The sequence below is a fragment of the Hemitrygon akajei genome, chromosome 19 (genome assembly GCF_048418815.1).
Source record: "Hemitrygon akajei chromosome 19, sHemAka1.3, whole genome shotgun sequence".
Taxonomy (NCBI): Eukaryota; Metazoa; Chordata; class Chondrichthyes; order Myliobatiformes; family Dasyatidae; genus Hemitrygon; species Hemitrygon akajei.
In genome coordinates, this window is record NC_133142.1 from 41,384,382 (window position 1) to 41,400,346 (window position 15,965).

The 15,965-nt window shown below is 41.3% G+C and overlaps 1 protein-coding gene across 10 annotated transcripts in view; it reads right to left on the minus strand.

The window, feature by feature from the left end:
- chl1b (cell adhesion molecule L1-like b) overlaps positions 1–15,965 on the minus strand; it is a 920,799-nt gene that overhangs the window by 462,658 nt on the left and 442,176 nt on the right. For all 10 annotated transcript variants that reach the window (XM_073072426.1, XM_073072427.1, XM_073072429.1 and 7 more), the window contains one exon: positions 4,091–4,222. In XM_073072426.1, the coding sequence (XP_072928527.1) occupies positions 4,091–4,222 (132 nt within the window). The remainder of the gene's footprint in view (positions 1–4,090; positions 4,223–15,965) is intronic.

Below are 15,965 nucleotides of genomic sequence, written 5' to 3' on the forward strand. Positions count from 1 at the left end.
TTTAAAGTATATATTTCTGACTGAGCAACTTTGCAACAATGATTTCCTCTGAGGTAAATAAATATTTATCTTACCTTGTTATTACTGGAAAGGAAGGGGGAAAAAGCCAGAATAGGAAGGTGGGGGATGTGGTAGGAGGGAAAATTACAATAAGTTAGAGAAATCAGTGTTCATGCCATCAGTTTGAAGATTATCCATTCTGAATACGAGGTGTTGCTCCTCAAACCTGAGAATGGCCTCATTGTGGCAGTAGGTGAGGCCATGGACCAGCAGGTGGGAATAGGAATGGGGATTGGAAATAAAAGGGTTGGTCACTAGGAAATCCTGCTTTATGCAATGGAGCAAAGGTGCTTGACAAGGAGTCCCCGAAGCTATGTCGGTTTTCACCAATGTAGATGATGTCACAGCAGGGGTACCGCATACAAGAGACGATCCCCACAGATTTACAGATGAAGTGTAGCCTCACCTGGAATGACAGTTTGGGCCCCTGAATAGAGGCGAGGGAGGAGGTGAATGGGCAGGTTTAGCACTTCTTCCACTTGCAGGGATAAGTGCCAGGAGGAAGATTGGTGGGGAAGGGTAAATTGACAAGGGAATCACAAAGGGTGCGATCCCTATGGAAAGCAGAGACTGGCAAGGGGTGGTAAAGATGCTTTTGGTTGTAGGACACTTGAAGATGGCAGAAGTTGTGGAAAATGATGAGCTGGATACAGAGGCTCATGGAGCGGTACGTGAGGGTAGGAGAAACTCTATCCCTATTAAGACAGCAGGCAGAAGAGGTGAGGATGAATGTCCCTTAAATGGAGGAGATACAGGTGAGGGCCACATCAATGGTGGAGGAAGGGAAGGAAAGCCTTTTCCTCGGAAAAGGTGCAGTGGATATGAAGGAACTGAGAAAATAGAATGGCATTTTTGCAGGAGACAGGGTGGGAAGAGTTGTAGTCGAAATAGCAGTGGGAGCCATTAGGTTTATAACAGACATCATTAGACAGTTTGTCTGCAGAGATTGAAGCAGAGAGATCGACAAAGGGGAGAGAAGCGTCAGAGATGTCAGAAAGTGTCAGAGGTCAGAAGTGTGAAGACTATCAGAAAGTGTCAGAAACGTGAATTTAAGGGCAGGGTGAAAGTTGGAGGCAAGTTTGATGCATGAATCAGCACTGCTGCAGTCGTCAATGTAGCGCAGCAAGAATTGTGGAGCGTTACCTGGGAGGTTTGGAACATGGACTGTTCCACATAACCAATGTAAAGACAGGCATAGCTGGGGCCCATGTGGCAGCCCACGGCTACACCTTGAGTCTGGGTAAAGTGAGAGGAAATGAAAGAGAAATTGTTGAGTGCGAGGACTAGTTCCACCAAACAGAGGAGTGTGGTGCTGAAGAAGAATATTTTGTGTTCTGATTGGAGTTCATTTTTTCTTTCTCAACCAGTACAGCCTATCCTGTTGGCTATGCCCTCAGTGCTGCTATTAGCAACATGTAACACAGTCAAAGCAGCAAAAATCACCACCAGGTGCTCCAATTACCCATTTAACCCGACCTCATCTGATCACAGATTTTTCCCTTTGTTTTGTCCATTACTCTACCTTCTTCTCTGCAATTTAAAATTACCTTTCTTTATCTCTCTTTCCCCGTTCCAATAAAGTCTCGGATTGGAAATGTTAACTCTGTCTGACCTGCTGGATACTTCCAGTATTATAGGTTTTCAGTACAGACTGAAACATCCTCTGTTCATGGCTAGAATTCAGCACGGTAACCTGATTCTTTATAATAGTACAAGAACACCGAAAATAAATCATATTAACCTCTGTTTGACCTCATTTCTATTGGAATCTTTCTTTAAAGATAAGGCTGTGGAAGCTTGCAGAACAAATAATGTTAGCCTACCCAGCCTCTCTTTTATTCGATTATGGAGACAGCATCAATCTCAATCACAGTAATGGTCATTAATAATAGGCTGTAACAGCAACAATTTGGAGGTAACCCATTGTCCTGCTCTATGTTACTAAACAGGGGAAAAATGCAAGTCACTACACAATTCGACGTTGTACAAAATAAATCCTAGTAATTTGTAGGAAAGAGAACACACTAATACACTAAATTTTTGGACGATTGAAATAAAGAGGAAGAGAGAAAGGGAAAGAGGAGAGGAAGATGTGAAGAGAGCAGAAAGGGAAGACTAGGAGATTCAAAATATAAATCACTTCCATACATCATTTAGCACCTTTTTTCATGTCTTGTAAAAGCACTTAAAACTTGCTTTCTCCTTCAGGTCCTGAAGTATCAGATCCATTGAGGTGTAATTGAAGACAATTAGTTAAATCAACTGGGAACTTTTGGTGAGGGATTGGGTGGGAAGGATGGTCAATGTCCTCCTGTTGAGCCTGAAAAATTAGCAGTGACAAAAGAGTATATCCTGGAGCAGCCAAAGCAAATCGTGTCTGTGAAAAAGGTGCTAAAAGCCTCAAGAGGCAGCTAAACTGTGCTCCTTGTCTGATCTGAAAGTGTCAAAATCACCCAAAGCCAGAAAAGTAAAACACTTATAAAATTAAATATTCTCAAAGCCATCAAAGCACCAGGGGAAATCCAAATAAATAAAGAAGGTTTCCCTCTTCAATTGAATCATGCAGAAGTAATGTTTACATCACTTCCAACCTGGAAAGGTTCCGAATTCAGCGTGACAGGAAATATCACCAACATCCCACCCACATGCTTAATTCTACCACCAGCTTGCAGCTCCCTGCAAAAAGACCAACTGCTGTTGCCAACTCTTACACTTCCAGATTTACAAACAGAACTGCAGTGTTAATGTTTGTTCATGTTGGTGAACTATTGGGTATATCTATTTACCTCATAGGAATTGTACTGTGGTTTAGAAATCCTTCATGTTTTAGAAATTGTTTGTACCTTGGTAGTCTTTTATAAGATAGAAATCTTTTGTAAGTTTTAAATGTGTTTTAAGAATGTTGTTTGGATTTAAATGCATATCATCAAAAACTAATGAACTGCAGAGAGGGGGTGACCCACCACTCAAATAGTAGGTATTGACAGCTAGTCTTACTACGCAGGATAAACAGAAAAGTAAACTATTCTTCGAAGATTGGGTAGTTACAATATAGCCTCCCTTTAGTGAGTGCTCTCATGACTATCAATATCGGATAGAGCTTAAGGACTCCATTTAAGTTTAGAACGTCACAGTCAGCAAATCCAATATAATCACAGTTCTGTTGCTATTCATATGGTCTTAGGTGCTGATTTCTAAGAAAAGTCATTTTGTACTAGTATGCCACAATTACAATAATAGAAGCACAAAAGGTGGCTAATGTGAACTGGACAAAAATCTGAATGTTTTACTCCCCTTAAGAGAATTCTGAATGGTTGCATCACAGCCTGGTATGAAGGCCCCAATGCACAAGATTGAAAGAAGCTGAAAAGGATTGTAGTCTTAGCCAGCTCCATCACAGGCACAACCCGCTGCACTAAAGACATCTTCAAAAGGCATTGCCTCAAGAATGCAGTGGACATCAACATTCTGGACACACCATCTTCTCATTACACCCATCAGGGAAGTAGTACAGGAGCCTGAAGTCCCACACTCAACGTTTTAGGAATAGCTTCTTCCCATTCACAATCAGATTTCTGAATGCTCCATGAACACTTCCTCTATTCATCTTTTACACTATTTTTATCATAATTTATAGTAATTTTTGTCTTGGACTGTACTACTGCAACAAAACTAATTTCACAACAAATGTCAGTGAAAATAAACATGATTCTAATTCTGATTAAACACTTATACTGAGAGGAATAATGCTAGCAAGTGCCAGGATTCAGATAAAGTTCTGAGAAGATCCAGTGACACATACCAAGCAATCAGGATCAGAATTCAGTGAGAATATTCCAACCTTTTGATAAAAAGTTGGCTGCAGGTATGATTCAAATCAATACAACAATCCTACACAGACCAAGAAAATATTTCCTTTAATCTCTCATCATTTAGTTGGATTGTTTTTGAACAACCAAAATAGATCACTGGCTTCCACTACCCTCTCTTCACCAGATCTAATTTTTCTTTGTCCACGAATTTTCCTTACCATTCAAAGGCTTCCCATTCACTTTCCATTCAACTGCAGGTTGTGGGTTACCATCTACCTCACATTCCAATTCAGCATTTTCTTCAGAAAAATATACCTTACTTTGGGGTTTTTTGATCCAGTAAGGAGCAGCTGTAAAAAGATCATATTGAAAACATTAAAGAAATACAATTGTCATTTACATTACTGATGTATAAAATGTAACTTGCACCATAATCACAGATAAGAGTATCTCATGCACATTACAATATTTACCACAATGATTCTAATTTACTGTAATGTCCTCTCTTATTGAAGGGCTTTCTTTTAATTCAACTTCCACAGAAATACTACAACTGTTCAAGAAACATCACATCATCCACGGCAAGCTATGCACTACCCTAAACATTCACTCTTTCTGCCCCAGACAGATAGTTCTCTTTTGTGTACAGTGCCATCTCCAAGATGTGTAGATTACATCAAAAGCACCTCACAAATCATAGGAAAGGGCCACAGGCACACAAAAACATCACAATATCCAGGTTCACCCTTAAGTCATACATCATCCTAGAAATGCATCAGCTATCCTTTGCCATTACTGAATCCTGATCCAGCTCCTAGAATCCCTTGCCAAACACACTGCAGAACTGCCACAGTGATAGAAAGAACTTCATCCTGTCCATTGACTAATTATCAGACTTACACAGACAGGCACCTCCTAATATCCACCCAGCTAACAGGAGTCACCTGCCACTCGTTTCCAACTCATCACCTGCACCCTATTTAAACCCACAGTCCTTGCTTACCTTTGAATCAGCAGCCTCAATCAGTCACTCCTAGCCTTCAGTTACCTTATTGCCTGTGGTGCTTAGTATCTATTCTCTGTTGTTTTGTGACCACCTCACGGCTTGTTATTTTGCAGTTTATTATTACAGTTATCGTTCCTCACTGAATTCTCTTTGTTTCTCTGCTTTAGAGCCAAGCCTCCTCTACATTTCCTTACACCAATCCAGGATGGACAATAAGTACAGAACTTTACAACTCAATGACATTCCACTGGATTGGGGAACTTGTCTTGGGATATTTAGCAGAGTCTTCAAATATTTTTAAAAGGAGATAAATACTTGACAATCAAGGTGATGATGGTTACTAAGAATAGTTGGGAACATAGAGTCAAAGCTATGTTGGATCAATCATGATGTCATTAAATGACATTTCAGGGGCTGCTCTGAATTCATGTTCCTATTAAACAAACAAATAAAAAGTAATTGGTTTCAGTTAATGCTTCTCCTCCCCTTCTTACTCCATCCCTGACATATTTAGTTGTTTGTTCTTTTTTCTCTGTCTCTGCTCATCACCCTGCCTGTTCTCCATCTCCCTCTGGTGCTCCCCCCTCCCCATTCTTTCTCCCGTGGCCTCCCGTCCCATGATCCTTTCCCTTCTCCAGCTCTGTATCACTTTCGCCAATCACCTTTCCAGCTCTTAGCTTCATCCCACCCTCTCTGGTCTTCTCCTATCATTTCGCATTTCCCCCTCCCCTCACTACTTTCAAATCTCTTAGTATCTCTCCTTTCAGTTAGTCCTGACGAAGGGTCTCAGCCTGAAACGTCGACAGTGCTTCTCCTTATAGATGCTGCCTGGCCTGCTGTGTTCCACCAGCATTTTGTGTGTGTTCTTTTCAAACTTCAATAGGTTTTAGTGAGATCCCCCCCTCATTCTTCTGAACTCCAACAAGTATAGCTGCTGAGCCATCAAACACTCTTCATATGTTAGACCTTTCATTCACAGAAACATTCTCGTTAAGCTCCTCTCGGCCCTCTTCAATGCCAGGACATCCCTTCCTAGATAAGGGCCACAAAACAGCTCACAATACTGCAAGTGCAGTCTTATAAATTCTCCACATTACATCCTCGCTCTTATATTCTAGTCCTCCTGAAATGCATGCTAACATTGCATTTGCCTTTCTTACCACTGGCTCAACCTGCAAGTTAACTCTTAGGGAATCCTGCACGATGACTGACAAGTTCATTTGCAACTCCGATTTTTGAATTTTCTCTCCATTTAGACAGTAGTCTACAGCTTTACTCCTTCTACTGAAGTGCACGACCATATACTTCCTGACACTATATTCCATCTTCTTTGTGCGTTGTCCTAATCCAAGTCCTTCTTCAGTCTCCTTGCTTCCTCAACACCACTTTCTCCTCCACTTATTTTCATATCACCCACAAACTTGGCCAGAAAGCTATCAGAACTATCATCCATATTGTTGACAAATAATGTGAAAAGAAGAGGTCCCAATAGCAAACCTGGAGAACAACACTACCCCTCGATGGCAGCCAACCAGAATAGCACCCTTTATTCTCACTGTTTGCCTTCTGCCAGTCAATTAGACTTCTATTCATGCCAGTATCTTTCCTATATTACTTATCTTTCATAGCAGCATCATGTACAGCACCTTGTGAAAGGCCTTCTGAAAATTCAAGTAAACAGCATCCACTCACTCTCCCTTGACTATCTTGCCTGTTATTTCTTCAGAGAATTGCAACAGATTTGACAGGCAAGGTATCCCCTCAAAGAAAACATTTTGACTCTGGCCTACTTTATCATGTGCATCCAAACACTTCAAAACCTCATCCATAATAATGGATTCCAACATCTTCCCAACTACTGAAGTCAGGCTAACTGGCCTATAATTTTCTATCTTCTCCTTCCCTTCTTAAAGAGTGGACTTACACTTACAATTTTCTGTTCCCAAGGAACCATTTCAAAATCCAGTGATTCTTGAATAATCACTACAAATACCTCCACAATCTCTTCAGCTACCTCTTTTTCAGAACCCCTGGGGTGTAGTGCATCTGGCCCAGATGACATCTACCTTCAGATCTTTCAGCTTCCCACTCACCTTCTCCTTAGTAATATCAACTAAAATCACTACTGTCCCCTGAAACTCTGACATTTATGACACACTGCAAGTGTCTTCCACAGTGAAGACTGATGCAAAATACTTATTGAGTTCCTCTGCCATTTCTTTTCCCCCCATTACTGCTTCTCCAGCATCATTTTTTCCAGCAGTCCAATATCCTCTATCACTGTTCTCTTACTCTTTATATGTCTGAAAAAAATGTGATATCCTCTTTTATATCCTCCCTTAGAATACTTGATCTTTGGGATGTACCTATCCTTCCGAATTGCCCTCAGAAACTTCAGCCATTGTTGTTCTGCTGTCATCCCTGATAATGTCCCCTTCCAGACAGCTTTGGCCAGCTCCTCTCTCATGCCTCTGTAATTCCTTTTACTCCACCGTAGTACCGATACATCTGATTTTAGCTTCTCTCTCTCAAATTTTGGGGCAAATTCTATTATATTATGATCACTACCTCCAAAGAGTTCCTTTACCTTAAACTTTGTAATCAAATCTGGGTTCATTACACAACACCCAATCCCGAAAGATCTCTTCCCTTGTGGCTTGACCGCAAGTTGCTCTATAAAGTCATTTCATGGGCATTCTACAAATTCCTTCTCTTGAGATCCAGAACCAACCTGAGTTTTCCCAATCTATCTGCATATTGAAATGGCCCATGATTATCGTAGCTTTGCCCATTTTACCTGCCTTTTCTATCTCCCATTGTAATTTATATCCTACATCCAGGCTACTGTTCAGAGACATGCATATAACTCCCAACAGGGCCTTTTTACCCTTGCTGTTTCTTAACCCTACCCACGAGGATTCTACATCTTCCAATCCTAAGTCTCCTTTTTCTAAGGTTCTGACTTCATTTCTAACCAGCAGAGCCATCCCACCCCCTCTACCTACCTGCCAGTCCTCCTTTCAATATAATGTGCATCCTTGGATGTTAATCTACCAACTATGATCTTCGTTCAGCCATAACTCCGTCATGTACACATCATACATGCCAATCTCTAAATGCGCTACAAGATCATCTACCTTATTCTGTATAATGCATGTATTCAAATACAACATCTTCAGTGCTGTATTCATCACCCTTTTCAGTTCTGCCCCATGTTACACTTTACCTCATCCCACTGACTGCAATTTTGCCCTATTACATGCTTGTCATACCTCACAGCCTCACTACACATGCCTCGACTTATATACTGTTATGATCCCAGCCCCCTCCTTCCTGAGAATCGCAAGATCACTATTAATTCGGGTCATGGACCCAGGAAATGAGAGAGAATCCTCAGAAAGACAACGCAACGGATTTGACCATTGTTTCTTGGAGACACCTTTGTGGATTGCGACCCTATGCTACGTGCCAGCTATCAGGGCTACGTGTACACCCTCGGGCAATGTGGGGTGGGGATTGTATCACCCCACCTTGATTGACATCTACAACCCTGCAAGTCAAGATAAAAGAGGCGCTGCAGGGGGCAGTCCCCTAGCGACGCACCAGAAGGAGACACCATCGCTCATCGCTCCCGTGATAACGGGAAGCTATTCGGAAGCCACGTGTGGTCCGTTTCCCCTGGCCTGGGGAACGGGTGGCTGATAACACCGAAAAGGACTTCGAACTAACAACGGGGAACCCACGTTCCCGATTCAACGGTTTGCGTCCAAAAGGACTGGCAAGTTTCTTTTCTCACCAAAAATCTCTCTCTCTCTCCAACAAGTGAAACCCAGCGGTCCCCAAACGGCTAAAGCCTGCATGAGCTCGAGAGACTTTTATATTTCCATCGGACAATATTTTACCCCTAGACAAAGCGATAGAGCTACTTCTTATTGATGATTATTACTATACACGTGCTTTAGATTGAGTATTGACGACGTATATTATCTGAATGTTTGTATTAACCTTACTTTTGTGCCCCTTTATAAATAAAAACGTTTAAAAATAGTACCCTCAGACTTCCACGGACCTCTCTATCTTTGCTGGTAAGTGACCCAGTTACGGGGTTCGTAACAATACCAACTGCCTCATCTTCCACCCTATCAGTCCTGTTCCCAACCCCCTGTCAAGTGAATTTAGACCCTCCCCAAAGCTCTGGCAGGCCAGTTTGCAAGAATATTAGTCCCCGTGGGAAGGGCCTATTACTGTGATGTATCTAAATAATATAAAATTTAAAAATCGCCTTAGATTCTACCACTCACATCTGCACACTAAAGGTAATTCAAAGTGGTTACACCAACCCAAATCTCAGAGACGTGGGAAGAAAGCAGAGCACCAGAGTATGTGTAAACTCCACACAGACAGCACCGGTGGTCAGCATTGAACCCGTGTCACCAGAGCTGCAAGATAGTGGCTCTGCCTTCTGCCACACTGTTACTGTTGTTCCTGTTGCTGCTATTCCTTTGATATAAATAGATATGTTGTCAACATGCATGGGTCTTCAAGACCAGCTCTCATCCACAACGAGAAATTAGAATTTTGATTCCTGACGACCAGTCTCTGCACTGTATTCCCATGATGCTGTGACAACATTGCCAGAATCAAAAGGATTAACTGAACTTCTGTGGATCTAGATTCTGGCTCCAGCTAAACTTAATTTCCTCAGTATGACACCAGACACTCCAGAAGGGAAGTCCAATGATAAATTGTAAAAATGTGATATTTTGTTAAGGCTCTACTCCTTAAAAGTGGGACAGACCTCCAGTCTTGCTTTAGTGAATGCATTAGAAACTTAAAGCATCTTGCAAACCCATTAAAAGTTGACCATGCTAAAAACCTATCGATTTCAATATCACTGTATCCCTGGAGCAATATAGAACTGAGCATCAGTGTCAGGAATGATTTGCTTCATGCTTATTAAACCAATAATACCAATAAAATCTTTGTAAATTAATAAAAAGAAACTCAATTCTTAGGTCAATGGTACAATCGTCACTGGGGGATTTCAATATGCAGGTAGATTGGGAAATCAGGTTGGTGCTGGATCCTAAGAGGGGGAATTTCTAGAAAGCCTACGAGATTGCTTTTTAGAACAGCTCGTGATTGAGCCGACTGGGGGAGGGGTTCAAGTATTCTGGATCTGGTGTTGTGTAATGAGCCAAAATTGATTAGAGAGCTTAAGGTAAAAGAACCCTTAAGGGATAGTGAATCATAGTATGATCAAATTTGCCCTGCAGTTTGAGAAGGAGAAGCTAAAGACAGATGTGTCAGTATTACAGTGGGGTAAAGGGAATTACAGAGGCATGAGAGAGGAGTTGGCCAAAACTGACTGGCAAAGATCCCTGGCAAGGATGATGACAGCACAACAATGGCTAGAATTTCTGGAAACAGTTCGGCAGGCACAGGATATATACATTCCAAAGAGGAAGAAGTATTTGAAATGCAATATGACCCAACCATAAATAACAAGAGAAGTCAAAGACAACACAAAAGCCAAAGAGTGTAATATAATAGTGCAAAGATTAGGGGGAAGTTAGAGGATTAGGAAAGTTTTAAAAAGCAACAGAAGTCAACTTAAAAAGAAGGAAAAGATGGAATATGGAAGTAAGCTAGCCAATAAATTTAAAGAGGATACCAGATGTTTCTTCAGTTACATAAAGTGTAAAAGAGAGGCGAGAGTAGATATTGGACCACTGGAAAATGATGCTGGAGAAGTAGTAATGGGGGACAAGGAAATGGCAGACAAACTGAATAAGCCTTTTGCATCAGTTTTCACTGTGGAAGACACGAGTAGTATGGTAGAAGTTCCAGAGTGTCAGTGGACAGAAATGTCTTCAGCTGCCATTATTGGGGAAAAGGTTCTTGGGAAACTGAAAGGTCTGAAGGTAGATAGGTCAACTGGACCAGATGGTGTACTGGTGTACTCCCTAGGGTTTTGAAACAGGTTGCTGAAGAGACTGTGCAAGCATTAGTAATGATCTTTCAATAATCACTAGATTCTGGAATGTCTCCAGAAGACTGGAAAATTGCAAATGTCACTTGACTCCTTAAAAAGAGAGAGAAGCAGAAGAAAGGAAATTATAGGGCAGTTAGTCTGACCTTAGTGGTTGGGAAGATGTTTGAAGTCGATTGTTAAGGATGTGGTTTTGAGGTATTTGGAGGCACATGATAAAATAGGCTGCAGTCGGCATTGTTTTCTCAAGGGAAAATCTTGCCTAACAAATCTGTTGAAATTCATTGAAGAAATAACATGCAGAAGAAACAAAGGAAAATCTGTTGATGTTGTATACTTGGATTTTCAGAAGGCTTTTTGATAAAGTGCCACACATGAGGCTGCTTATCAAGTCAAGAGCACATGGTATTACAGGAGAGATGCTAGCATAAATAAAACAGTGGCTGATTGGCAGAGGCAAAGAAAGGGAATAAGGGGAGCTTTTTCAGGTTAGATGCTGGTGATTAGTGGTGTTCCACAGGGGTCTGCTTTGGGACCACTTTTTTTACGTTACATGTCAGTGAATTGGATAATGGAATTGCTGGCTATATTGCAAATTTTGCACAAGATATGCAGATAGGTGGAGAGGTAGGTAGTTCTGAGGAAGTAGAGAGGCTATAGGAGGACTTAGACAGATAAGGAGAATGGACAAAGTGGCAGATGGAATACACCCAGCGACAGGTGTATTCTTCTGGCCAAGTTTGTGGATGATATGAAAATAAGTGGAGGAGAAAGTGGTGTTGAGGAAGCAAGGAGACTGAAGAAGGACTTGGATTAGGACAACACACAAAGAAGATGGAATATAGTGTCAGGAAGTATATGGTCATGTACTTCAGTAGAAGGAATAAAGCTGTAGACTGTTTTCTAAATGGAGAGAAAATCCAAAAATCTGAGGTGCAAAGGGACTTAGGAGTTCTTTTGCAGGATTTTCTAGATGTTAATTTGCAGGTTATGCCTGGTGAGGAAGGCAAATGCGATGTTAGTATTTATCTCAAGTAGACTAGAATATAAAAGCAAGGATATAATGTTGAGGCTTCACTTGGAACAATATGAACAATTTTGGGTCCCTTATCTTAGAAAGCATGTGCAGACAGTGGAGAGGTTTCTAAGGAAATTCACGAAAATAACTCCAGGATTTAACAGCTTGTCATATGAAGAGCATTTGATGGCTTTGGTCCTGTATTCACTAAAATTCAGAAGAATGATGGATGGCCTAATTGAAACCTATCAAATGATGAAAGGCCTTGATTGAGTAGATTTGGAGAGCATGTTTCCTCTAGAGGGAGAGTCTAGGACCAGAGGACACAGCCTCAGAATTGAGGAATGTTCATTTAGAATGGAGATGAGGAGAAATTTCTTCAGTCAGACTGTGGTGAATCTATGGAATTCTTTGCCACAGGCAGCAGTGCAGGCCAAGTGTTATGTATATTTAAGGCAGAGGTTGATAGATTCTTGATTGGTCAGGATATGAAGGGATACGGAGAGAAGGCTGGAGATTGGAGCTGAGAGGAAAATGGATCAACCATGATGAAATAGCTGAGCATGCTCGATGGGCTAAATTCCTTAATTCTGCTCCTATACATTATGGTCTTATGAACACAATGAGAATATCCTACAACCCCAACATCAATGTAAAATCAAGAACACAATCCAATTTGTTGATCCAAGAACAGGAAGGTACTGGATTTTTTGTTAATAATGAATACCAAGTAGAAAAATAACCTTATGCAAAGAAATAATAACAAAGAAACGTGTTTCTCCCATTGAGAAGCTACTTTGCACTAAAGAACTGTGCTGATCTAATGGAATTTGATTCCAGAAAATTGTCAAGATTGTGATTAAGGTTCAAGCAATTTAAATTGGTTAAATTGGCTTCTTTGTTTGCATATAATCTTTCCTGGGGTTTATGCATTGCCGATTAAGCCAAAACTAATTGTTCCTCCTAAGTAGTTTTCTTCCTCATGAAACACTGTATTCAAGTAGTCAAGATATTCCCATAACACTGAATTATTTCCTCTGAACTATCATCAAGTAACCCAATCACAAACAAGAGAAAATGTGCAGATGCTGGAAATCCAAGCACCACACAAAATGTTGGAGAAACTCGGCAGGCCAGTATTCTTGCTAACGTTGACAGTATTCTTTTCCATAGATTTTGTTTGGCCTGCTAAGTTCCTCCAGCATTTTGTGTGTGTTGCTATCATCAGTTTTTAATACCACTGTAATAATTGTTTAATATAAAAGTAAATATGCAAAAAAAGGTAATTGGATTGATGTTTAAAAAATTAATGTTTTCTTATCTCAGTTAAACTTGACTGATTGATTATAAAAGATCTCCACTAGGTGGAGCACACTAGCTTAAAAAGGAGAGGAAGCAATTTGAGAACTCTCGGTCACTATTCAAATAACGTGCCACATTGTATGTTGTGTATTTCTAACCAATAGCTCTAAAAAGTACTGAAATGTCTCCTCAGGCTTCATTTCATCCCCTAATTGCAATACTTGAAATGTGTCACATTTCAAAACAGTTATCAAATTCACAAAATCTTTTCCAGGACATTTTGTAAATCAAGGAAAGGCAGTATAGGAAACCCTTGAAGCCAGATATTCATTTCAAATAGGTTTCCTTTTCTCTTTAGTCATTTTCCTTTTTAACAAGCCTCTACAGTTTCCCTGCGTATTTTCAGACCATCATAACAGGTTAATGTAGATAGCTTCACTCTCCAGCCTATGTGCTAAACAGTATTAGTCACTGCTCAAATCAGCTTGCTCAGGTTAAAAGCAGATTGATCAAGTCTATTTCCCCAACTCTAACAACAACTCAACCCGGTAAGAACACAAGAACTAGGACAAAAAAAAAGACCATCAGCCTCCTCACCCCTCCTTGTTCACATAACAAAATAATTTCAGATTTATTTTTTATCTCTGTGACACATTCCTAAACTAAGTTATCCTCTAATATCCAAAACTTTTTCTCAGAGATACTTTAACAACTAATTCTCTCAGTTCCCTTGGAAACAGATTTCTAAAAATTCACTATCGCTTAGGTGAAGAAATAACTTCTTATCCCAGTTCTGAAAGTCTAACCTCTTTTTTCATGGCTGAAACTGGTTCTGGACACCCCAATCAGGAAAATGTCAATTCTGCATTTGCCCTGTCAAGTTCATTCAGAATTGTGTATGCTTGATGAATCTCTCATTGGACAATCCTGTGGTCCAAGAATCAATCTGGTGCACCAAAGGTTACTCAGCTATAGAATGGGATCAAGTCACTGTTTCCATCAAGTCATCGAATGGCTGAGAATGCTAATGAGGTTAAGCTTGTACTACTCCTCACTATCTTCCATGCAGGAAGTAAAGTTACAAATGTATAGGTACAGCCATAGGTAGAGTTACCTATAGGTACAGTTATACATGCATTGAAATACTTTTAGCCAATTTCTCAAGCTTGGGTATATCAAGTCTTTTGATAAGTAATTGAGTAAGTGAATGAGAAAACTTCTTATGAAATTCCTCATGTGACCCAAGCACTTGAACTATAAGGCTCAAAGGAGCCGAGTGTGGCTAATGTCTTCTGAAGACACCACTGGATTCAGCTGCTCTCTGTTAAGTAATGCTGCACTTACAGTAGACTGCCTTACTTTTACTCTGGGAAATGCTAAATTTTGGGACATGGAATCCACTGGCTGGGTCCAGAGTATTCAGGGAATTCCCACCAGTACATTAGGGACCCATCAGTGATCCAACACCAGCCAGACCATCTGGCTATTTTGTTTCGTTTAACTCCACCCTCCCCCACCAGTTCCAAGACTTTACATTTCCATTTTTTCAACCCTATTTATTAAAGTATAAATTACTTCAGGTAATTTCAGTTGTTTGGATAGTGTGCATAGTGGCTGCCTAACAGGGTCAGTGAGCACAAATGAATATTGGTACCCATTGCTGTTGGCTTGGAGTTGACACATTCTCCCTGTGGCCATTGGTGATTCCATGGGTGTTCAGAGTTCTTCCCACATCTCAAAGATATTTTGATTGGTAGATTGCTTGATGCTTGAAGAAATCCACCCCTCCTACAAATGACCAGGTGCTGTGTCTCACTGTGGCTGACGTGAGAAGAACCCTGTGCAGGGTCAACCCACGGAAGGCTGCTGGACCAGACAACGTTCCTGGTAGAGTGCTCAGAGGATGTGCAGACCAGCTAGCACATGTTCTCACTGACATCTTCAATATGTCCCTGAGCAGCGCCACCATTCCAGTGCGCTTCAAGGTCGCCACCCTTGTTCCCGTGCCGAAGAACTCTTCAGTTTCCTGCCTAAATGACTACCATCCCATTGTACTCACATCCATCATCATGAAGTGTTTCGAGAGGCTCGTCATGAGGCATATCAAGACCTTGCTGCCTCCCTCACTGGGCCCCCTGCAGTTTGTGTACCATCCCAACCGCTCAACAGATGACGCCATTGCCATCACCCTACACCTGGCCCTAACCCACCTGGACAAAAAAGACACATATGTTTGAATGCTGTTCATAGACTTCAGTTCAGCATTCAACACAATCATCCCTCAGAAACTGATTGGAAAGCTGAGTCTACTGGACCTGAACACCTCCCTTTGCAACTGGATCCTAGACTTCCTGACTGGGAGACCTCAGTCAGTCTGGATTGGGAGCAGCATCTCCAACACCACCACACTGAGCACGGGGGCCCCCCAGGGCTGTGTGCTCAGTCCAATGCTGTTCACTCTGCTGACCCACGACTGTGCTGCAACACACAGCTCCAATCACATGATCAAGTTCACCGATGACACGACCATGGTGGGTCTCATCAGCAAGAATGACGAGTCAGCTTACAGAGAGGAGGTGCAGCGGCTAACGGACTGGTGCAGAGCCAACAATATGTCTCTGAATGTGAACAAAACAAGAGAGATGGTTGTTGACTTCAGGAGGGCATGGAGCGACCACTCCCCGCTGAACATCGCCGACTCCTTGGTAGAGATCGTTAAGAGCACCAAATTTCTTGGTGTTCACCTGGTGGAGAATCTCACCTGGTCCCTCAACA